The sequence below is a fragment of the Eschscholzia californica genome, unplaced genomic scaffold (assembly GCF_041429995.1).
Source record: "Eschscholzia californica isolate CP2 unplaced genomic scaffold, dmEscCali1.0.p SCAF_6, whole genome shotgun sequence".
NCBI lineage: Eukaryota > Viridiplantae > Streptophyta > Magnoliopsida > Ranunculales > Papaveraceae > Eschscholzia > Eschscholzia californica.
In genome coordinates, this window is record NW_028238483.1 from 26,155,622 (window position 1) to 26,165,721 (window position 10,100).

Genomic DNA, 10,100 nt, shown 5'->3' on the forward strand with positions numbered 1-10,100 from the left:
GTCGTCCCTGACGAAGATCCATTGACAAATGTTTCAAAAAGAGTAGGCATACGACGTACAAAGAGCTCACGACCTCTTTATCTCTGAAGATAGGATGTCTTAACATCCAACAGCTATTCCATCCCCGTTGTCCATCGAATCCGCTCTGAATAATCTCCCTTTTGCTGGATTATTGTCGACGTAACCATAAAAAGCTAATTTTTCGAGAATTTTAGACCAAGCTTCTGATAAACTCTGATTTTCTGGTAGTCCAGCGCCAACCCTTCGTTATATTTCTTTTTTTTAGACATACTGCTATGGTGGACCTTTTATAAAAGAATCTCCTTTCTCTTCTCTCTCATCACCACCACCACCACCACCACCACTTATCTCTCTCTTTTTTCTCCGCCACTTATCTCTATCTCTCTTTCTCTCTGTCACTCTCTATTTCTCTCGTTATCTTTTTATTATAATGAAGTGACCCTCCCCCCAAATCAAAACACGAGTTCCAGCAAAGGGGGACCCTCTTCTTCAAACAAAATAGAGAGAGAGAAAAAAAAAAGAGCAGAGCAAGAAAGGAGGAGAGAGAAAGAAAAAAAAGGAAGGAATCGTGGTGGTGGTGGTCGAAGGTAGTGACGGTAGTGGTGGGAGGAGAGAAGAGAGGGAGAAGAAGACGAAGGAGGAGGAAGAGAAGAAGAAGATTCGTTTTAATAAAGGATCACTAGCAATGACAGTTTGTCGCCGATCGACGTTGGTGGTGGGAGGAGAGGTTGAAATAGAATTTTTTTTTAAAGAAAGGTCGCCATCAGTGGCAGTCTGTTAGCGACAATTTGCAAGCCACCACACGTGAGGAGAAGAAGAGGCTAGGAGCACTCAAGATTTTCTCCACCCAAAATCTTCGATGCCACCGAAATTATTTTGGAATCTCCAAAGTTTTAGACCTTTTTATTAAATTCTTATCCAATTTTATAAGATTTTTCTTTGAATTAAAATTAGAATTTTTTGGGTTAAGATACAAACAGAGGGAGGGTAAATTAGTCATAGGTATAAATCAACAAAAACTCTAAACCTAAAATAAAACTTGAAATGAGAATTAAGTCTAAATGTAAACTTTTGGTGGCCCGTGGTCTAAAACCATTTCCTCCCCTTATTATCCCTCTATAATATACCCTTACCATTTAGAAACAAACCTAAAGGATTGTTAGATATAAGTTAAGGTCGGGTTAAGAAAACCAAAATCATTTGCTTTTGATGAACTCCATCTTCGAATTAAAACAATGGTTTGTACTCTAAACCGAAATCACCTTAAGATCTTCACCGACTGGGATCTTTCATAGGATCTGGATTGAGTCGGTAACTGTTAAGAATGCTTCCCCCCCCCCCCCCCCCCCCCCCCCCTCCCTGTGTCGGGATTGAGGTCTCGACTCACTTACGCGGCCCCCCTAGTCTTCTCTTAAATTCCAGGGCAAACCTGATTGTATTTGAGCCAAGACAGGACTTAAGGCGCCTTAGATAATCGTACCGACCCTCTATTTATGGGCAGACCTCTTGTGGATTCAACCTCCCTGTTGACTTGATATGGGTTGATCCGTTCGGCTTTTGGTATTTTCTTCAGTTATTGACCGTAGTAAACTGATAAACATTTTTTGGATCACCAATCAAGGTTCTTCTTCACGAAGGTTTGTCTACTTTATTCATTAAGCTACCTCTTCTCTAATATTTGTGTTTTCTTATTAACACTGGCTTGGGTTTTTATCATCTCCAACAATTGTTTTGATTCATCTTTAACTTCTTGACAGTAAGGTTCATTTTTTGCTTTTGTTTTTGTTTATTTTTGGCTTAATAAAAAAACCCAAAAATTATTCAGAAACTTTTTTTCAACCATATCTCGCTGTAGAATCTCGTTTTCTCCAAGAAATGTAATATATTATTTCTGCAAAAATTGTACATATTCTCCTAGCATTTTCTTAATTGTAACAACAAATTTACGTTTTATAATTTCTAACTTACGCAAAATATCATATACACTTTTGTAATTTTCAATGAGCGAGCTTGTTTAGCAGCCGACAACATCCTTAAATTTCTGGTACCATTTCTTTGATATTACTTAAATTTTTGCAACTTTACCCATATTTTCTATACTGTGACAAAATGGAACATATTTTACAAAAGTAACAACGTTGCTCCTAGAATGGCTTTATCAACACTAGAAGTGTACTAATTTTCCGTAAACTTTAAGGATAAAATTGATTGGCAACTCTAGCAAAACTTCGATGTCCACTCTTACCCAAGTCCCCTTCTATTTGAAGGCGTTTGATAGACTCGTGGGGACTATCAGATCCGAAATATTTGGAGTTGAGGATGACCCAAATCCTAAAGGAGACTCATTCGAGTCGTCAATCTGTCGTTGAAATTAGCTTAACCATGCTATTACACCACCTCGACTCTAGACTTTTCGTAGTCAAAGGCCACTTCGAGATATTCGAGCGACGTGGAGTTTTCAAGTGACCTAGTTAAAGAGCATGGCGAGATCTTCGGAAGCGAGATTGACACCAGTACTTTTAAGCGTCTTTATGCATCTTGTGTTCGTAAAAGAAGTGAATTATAAGTACAAAACTTTTAACGTGCCTCCAATAGTTTTATTAGGGCGCCTCCCTATAAAAATCGATGACTAGAACCGATTTGATTATAAAGTCTGCTCAAGTCCACCCATTCCAAAGGAGCCACAAACTATTGAAAACAATTGAGATCAATAGATTCAGGCCAAATTATATTACAAATTTCAACTCAACGAAATTCAACTCTAGAACTTTAACGTTAAATTCAAGAGACTTCGAACCGAATTTATAACAAAATTTGATCCGAATCCACCGATCCCACCTCAAAACATTGAAGTTCAATTCGGTGGATCATTAGCCAAAATTTGTAACAAAACTTGACCACAAACCACCCATCTAGGACGCCTATAACCAAATACAGTCAAACTTATGCAGTGAAAGGTGTCACCATTAACACTTGGGGAAGCACCTTTAAAAACTTCCCTCAAGTAAACAAAAATACTAGCCCAAGTTACTAAACCAACAAAAATGAGGCAAGAACATGTAAACTGGGAGAAACACTTTCCTTTCTCTCTTTTTTCAAGTAAGAAATTGTTATCAGTAGATAGTTTATTACCAGACCACATCCGCCCTGTCATTTACATAAAAAAGGACAACAACCTGAAGGCTACCCGTCTACAATATTCGATTAAGTTCCTCCATTGCAATGGTGCAGAACTCCATTACTATGATTTTCCTTGAGCTTCAAGTCAACAAGGTTTAAGTTGACATGGTTTAAACCCCATACACGTATTGTTCGATCATCACTTGCTGATGCCAACATGTGAGGGTTCATCGGATTCCAGCTCACGCAGTTAATAGCTCCAGAATGTCCAGGTAATGTCTCTAAGAGCTCCCCTGTAGATTTGTGCCATATGTATACCTGCCATGAATTTTACAACCATTAAGCTCAAAAGTAGTAAAACTCTGCAGAAAAGATTCAGAGAAGGAGTAGCTAAAAGAACCAAAAAACAGAGCCAGAAACTCTTCTGTCAAGGATTTTGAGAGAAGTTGGTATAATTTCTCTCATGAACAACAAATCAATAGCCACGGACAGGCCCATTAGTGGGTTGTGTCCAGTTGGTCCACAGCACGGCTACACAACACTACCAGTTGGGAAACTCTACAAGAATGAACCAATTTTTTCATAAACATCCAAACCCTTCGCGTTTTGGGACAGTCCAAAGCTATGGAAACAGCTACATCGTAATTTCATTTCTGCCTAAATTACGGAGATTATCAAAAAATAAATTGACTAATAGGGTAATAACCACCATAAACTATCAAACCTAAGAAACTGTAGGGAAGTCGCCCTACTCTATTTATGTAATAGAATATTTCATCATACCTGTGAATCTTCACTCCCACTGGCAATAAAACCTTGATCAAACCCACCAAAACAAGACCTGATAATAAATCGAGTTCGTTTGTGACCTTTGTACTTAGAAATGAGCTTGAAATCACCCTCAATGTTCCATAAATGTAACTCTTGATTAAGAAGATTAAGAAGCAAGAACTTGTTATCCCTTGATAATGAGAATGAAGTTATTATTTGATCCTCTTCAATCAGTCTCTCAACGTTGGCTATCGTATCAAGAAGCAATATAGAAGTTTCCCTGCATATAGTTATAATATGTTTTCCATCATTTGTCATGGCTATATCTGATATTTTGAGAGTCTTCTGCCCTTTCCAACATTCAAGCTCTTTACCATCCAAATCCCATATGCAGATGCTCTTGTCAGCCATGCCAGATAATATCTGATTTCCATCAGGATGCCATCCACATGAAACGAGACCGACGTCATATTTTTCATAAACATGAAGGCATTCACCAGTATTGACATCCCATCTTCTAATAACCTCCTCCATTCCACATGTAAGGAGCTGCTGGTTGTCCGGACTCCAAGAAACTGTAAGAACGGGTTTCCCGTGACCAGTCAGTCTGTGCTTCAAGGATAGTAGATTATCCTCATTGACCTGGAACAATACCTTATTAGCTCACATGGAATTCGCTTAGTCTAATGAGCGGAGATTAAGGAATCACAAATTCAGTGTACTTTTTCATCGCCTTCTTTTTCTTTGGAACATTGGGCCACAAAGTGACAAGTTTATCTATTTCGAAGTGAAAGTATATAATAGGGTTGTTGTTCGGTCTGTATGAGTTTCCGCCAAAAGGGGAGTGTTCATAGCCATGATTAAAACAACAAACAGGCATACCCTATTTTGCCAAAATCATGTGGTGTAACTATGATGAGGTCCACAGGATCACACTTAAATAACCACCACCAAGGTCTAAATTGGTCCATTTCCATTATTATTCGCAAAAACTGAAAAAATACTAAGCAGAGCCTCAGTATCCTTCATGTCCCATATATATTTGACAATATGATTTTGGCACAGATAAGTAAACTATTACACATAGATGGTCTAAGAAAATCAAGATCATGGTGTTTAAGCATAAGTAAATGCGAAATGACAATACAACTAGTCCGGTAAAAATAGCTGGATTCTTCCGCTGGTAACTTAATTTACTCAGTTGTGGCTACAAAAATCACATTGATTCATCACACTTGAGGAGGGTGTAAAGGAAGCCATCAACAAAAATCCATATAAAACATCACATTGATTCATTACTTAACCTACAGAACTACAGTAGCAATCACTGAACCAAAATGTGCACAGGTTATATTTGAAAGACAGGTGAAGAAAGAAGGGAACACAGAACACGAGACCCAGCTCAACCATCTAGCTCTTCCTACAGAACAAGATCTGGTTCTCATATAGTCGTAAAAGTGTGTGTATGTGTGTGAAAGAGAATGCACGTGAGCCAATCCCCCTAATATCTTGGTTTGGATTCTCTACTCAGTATCGGGCTTGGATAAGCTCCACCCCTAACTCCTTGGGTTCATCCATGGAAAATAAAGATTTATATGAGGTTGACTGGTTGAGGCATGCGTAAGGAGTACGCCCAAAGGGATAACACAAATGAAGAAGGTGAGACAGATTTCCTTACTTGGTTAACGATTATGTGAAGTTTCTTAGAATATTGAGGCACCTTTGTTGACCGGTGATTGCAAGTCTCTTATAATGTTCCAATTTAGAACTTCAATATATTTTATATGAGTTGGAGTCTAAGCACTTAGAATCCTTTATTTTATTGTTTGTTAGCTGTTTGTTAGTTAGCCAACTCACTTGCTTTACATTAGCAAATTATGAATTTCTTTTTCTACTTTCTTTTGCACATCCCGTGTGCTTTAAATTTTCTGAAATAGAAGTTACGCCACTATACTCCTCACTTCTATGCCTAAGCTCTTCAAATAAGAACCCCAGTAAGAAGTTGCAAAAACTATAGCAAACAACTGCGAAGTTGTTCTCTATAATCAATCTCTGAGAGCTTATTTACTTCCGATCTACTTGATGTCCTCCCTAAACTCGAAATGATTAAATCAAGTACGACTTAGCTCGAGCTAAGCATACCTAATAAAGGTGGGTCTACTTGCTATAATTTTCAAGTTTCATAGTTTAATTCAGTTACTACTTATTATAGATTTACTTAATTTGGGTTTTGTTCTAGTTGAAGAGCTAGGAAGCTTCTGACAAGTGTAAACCTCCGTAGTCTCTGCCAAGTGCCACCTATGAGTTTACAGCAAGAAAGAAGACCATGTCAACTGCTTGAGATTTGTCTTTGTGCACCAACTCTAACCAACAATTTCGATTGGTTATTATGGTAAGTTTGATAACTATATCAGTACTTTTATTGTGTCTTGAGATAGACATGTTGAGAGCGAGTTGACACTCGACAGCACTGGACTTAAACTTGAGATACTTGCGAAATCGCCATGACTACTGCATAACTATCTATTTATAAGTCTCTAACATCTCTGTAGGACTACTTTCTTCAATTGAGAAAAATCAAAGTACAAGGGTTACCTCCCAAATAATTGCTGATTGATCATTAGATGACGAGGCCAAGTACTTCCCGTCATGCGAAAATTGCAAAAACCAGACTTCATCTTTATGTTCTTCCACAACCTACCACATTGGAAGAAACATAAAACAAAATCATAACTCTCCAGCGTATGAAGATTAATGATCTCACAGATAAATTTGTCAAAAGTGCCAGCTACCATCTTCTTTTCCAGTTTATACTTTTTTCAGTTTCCCCATGTGTTCTTACACTTTAAATACAACATTTTTAATTGGTGAAGCTTAGTTGCTTCACAAAACACAAACAATTGAGGAACAACGACAAGGTCTCGTGATGCATGAAGAAATTAAGAGGGAAACAACACTCTGCTCATCACCCCTTACTAGGAAGTCTTTCTCTCATTGACTGACTCTTTCCTCGCTGCGAGGATTTTATTCCTTACTAAAGAAAAAAAAACAATTTCATTTAACAAAAAGTTCAAAGACGATACAAGTCTCGTCTTAGAATGCTAATGGAGATGTTCCCTTCTTTTTGAGATGGTATTTTGCAAATCGAAACAGTTCTCTGTAACTCGTATCAGAGATCAGCGAAAACCTTACAGTTTATAGCATTACATGAATGTACATACATAATCATGTTTTTCAAGATCATGTTAGTATTAACAAAAGCACAGGAACAAGTACTGACAAACCCTGTCAAAGGGACCCCTCATCAGTACCAAACAAAGTTTTTTCTTAATTATATTTTATCTGTCAACCTAGCCTTCTTCAGTTTCTGCCTTATCACTCTAGCCTTCTTGCGATGTTTATTTGCAGGAATATCAAATAAAAGATTATTTATATCCCCTATTCAAAATGTCTCGTGAGGAATCTTACAACCACAGTAACCATCACTTATTTAATTTGTATTTGGCATAATCATCCTTCATCCTTGTATATAACGTGTATGAACTAATTATTTCCTAAAGTTGTTGATCAAAGAACTTCCTTAATTTAATAACTATTTTTGCAACGTTTAGCTAGAAAAGAAAATGAGTGTTTGCCACAACTTCATGGTTTGCACTCTAAGCAATTGTTTTTCCGTTTATAGAGTAACTGAATGATACTCATTGATGAAATTAATATATATTTTTAGAATAGAGAATTTATCTGCAATTGAAATAAATATATGTAATTGAATCTGTGGAGTGGAAGTAATAATTTTCCACCTGTCTGGTACTACTGTACAATTCTAAATTCTATCCAGAGAGCAAATGCAAGTTTTCACCTGTAAAGCGCGAGATGGTATAAGATTTTTTCCACATTGATGATCCGAGAGCAATGACAATGCATTATCTAATGAATTATGATACACACAAGATTCAAGCTGCACATTGAGAGCCTGTTCAACGAGATGTTCCAACCTTCTTTCGGGAATCATAACTGCAGGTGGTAGCAATCTCTGAAGTTCGTCTAGAAGCTTCGACCGTGATTTTCGTCTTAAAACTTCTGCACTCGTCGATATGCACTTTGACGATGATACAACACAGGAACAAAGTTCACGCACTCGACTCAAGTTGATACTAAGGGGTGTAATCTCAGTTCTCAGTGTCTTCAAAGCATCCATTACTTGGCCCTTATTAAGAAGTTCAAAAAATTTCTGCTCCAATATCAAGAAAGATGCTGACTTCAGAGTAGTTTCTTCGAGAATACCAATTTTACGCAATGTGACCACACTCTCCTCCCAATACCCACCGAGCACTTGTTGTCTAAGTAGACCAACTAGAGCAGAATGCAAGGGTATCCCAGACTCATCCTCTAGAAGGGACCCACTTTTCTCGTAACCGAGCGAGTATAATGCCTCGGTTATGATCCTGACAAATTCCATTCGTATAATATTTCCTTTAGAGCCAACCATCTCTTTGTTCCTGTCTGAAGGTGGTTGAGCCATGGAATTTCCCGAAGAGCTAGTGGTGGCCTCTATACAAGGTGAATTGTCTATGACCCCCCTCAACTCTTGTGAGGAAACTTTCACACGTTTGGTCGGTGGTTCATCGTCCTCTACACCTCCCATGAAATGCCCAAACTCAGCCCATAAAATTCCACAAATGGTAGCAAGAAACAAATATGTGTTCCTGCATCAAAATTCACAATAAAGGGTTACAGAACCTCGGTAAAATGGATGAGCATCAAGAATACAAGATTACAAGTAATCCAATTAAGTTAGATTATAGAAATAACAATAAGGTTAACATGATTGAATCAATCAAACAATAACTTTAAAGTATTATCATATGTTACTACTGTATCTTCAAGTAGTGTGTTTAGGACTAGACACCATTCAACCCAACCTGACTACAATGCCTAAATCAAATAATAAGTGAATAGGATTTCTGCAACAAACAATTTAACTTAAGCATTTCAACAGTAAGAACCCTAGACTCCCAAAATAAATTAAACAAATCTGACAACAACACTATTCAAGTGCATAACTCCACACAAAGACTATAAGTGTGAATGAACAAAAATTCAGTTCCATAGGTCAACTACTACTTCCAGTTCTTACATTATCTAGAAAATTTCAGGACATTACAGGCAATTATGAGGATCAAAACAAATATATGATTAAGGTATTCATGAATCTTATTTAGGGCATTACTTTTTGTACTACTCTAGCAATATTAAAAAATGACAAGGTGTTTAATAAATACTAGACAAAACTCTTCTTGATTAGTGATACAGCAGCAATAATTGATTGAACCCACAATGGGAAGTATCAAAAAACTAATCATCAAAGAAGAACCAGACATATAATCAATCAAGAACAATGAATTCCAAACAGAGCATATATCAAGAGAGAGGAACATCAACAGAGTCTATCAAACCTTAGATGATAGAGACGCCGATTAGGGAGATAATTGGATCTAAACCAGACAAATTATCGAGAAAATATATCCCCCAACAAATTTTATGATTTAGAGATTAGATTATAAGAAATTAAGAATCGATTTAGGTGAATGAACCGACAAAGGGTAGGTCAAGGAAAGGCAGAAAGATGAAATCAGGGGAAGAGTAAAGAAGACCAAAACCCTTTTACAAGGATAGTCTCTTGCTCTTTTTATAGTAGTGGGAATGTCTTGAGTAATCTAGAATTCGTTTTGTGTTTGGGGATGAACCTGAAAAAGTAAAAGATGACTTGAAAGAAGATGAAGAATTCATAGAGAGAAATGAGAACATAAAGACCATGTGAAATTAGGGGTGGGAAATTTAGGGCCCGGATGTCAACGGGGCGGGTTTGGGACGGTTCATCCCTTCCCAACTCCGTCCTGTTAGTAAACGGTAACCGTCCCAATAATTAATCGGGGTGGATATTCAATTACCATAACCTTCCCAATAAAAATGTGCTAAACCATTACCACCCCGCCCCGCTCCGTTTAATAGAAAACGAGTCAGGTCGGGAGGGGTTCAAAGTATTTTGTTTCACAAAAATTATTTTAGTTTGAAGTAACATAACAATTGTTAAAAAAAATTTATAAGACTTTGAGTTTATCAATCATACACACTACAACTACTTAAATAATATAAAACATAAAATAATTAAATTGATAATATAAGAT

At 37.1% G+C, this 10,100-nt stretch overlaps 1 protein-coding gene across 1 annotated transcript; it reads right to left on the minus strand.

The window, feature by feature from the left end:
* Nucleotides 1–3,081: 3,081 nt before the first annotated feature.
* LOC147532951 (WD repeat-containing protein 26 homolog) lies at nt 3,082–9,868 on the minus strand. The gene is made up of 5 exons (XM_086648133.1): nt 9,369–9,868; nt 7,772–8,618; nt 6,508–6,609; nt 3,925–4,554; nt 3,082–3,459 (listed from the first exon to the last, which is right to left on the minus strand). Exons 2-5 carry the CDS (start codon nt 8,555–8,557, stop codon nt 3,226–3,228), a joined length of 1,752 nt encoding a protein of 583 aa, XP_086504259.1. The 5' UTR covers nt 8,558–8,618; nt 9,369–9,868; the 3' UTR covers nt 3,082–3,225.
* Between the last annotated feature and the right edge of the window lie 232 nt (nt 9,869–10,100).

Coding starts and splice junctions, on each gene's coding strand:
- LOC147532951 (XM_086648133.1), bottom strand. CDS start 8,557: ATGGGAGGTGTAGAGGACGATGAACCACCGACCAAACGTGTGAAAGTT. Junction 4,555..6,507: donor AATCAGCAATTATTTGGGAG/GTAACCCTTGTA, acceptor GTATTGTTCCAG/GTCAATGAGGATAATCTACT. Junction 3,460..3,924: donor GTGGGAGTGAAGATTCACAG/GTATGATGAAAT, acceptor AATTCATGGCAG/GTATACATATGGCACAAATC.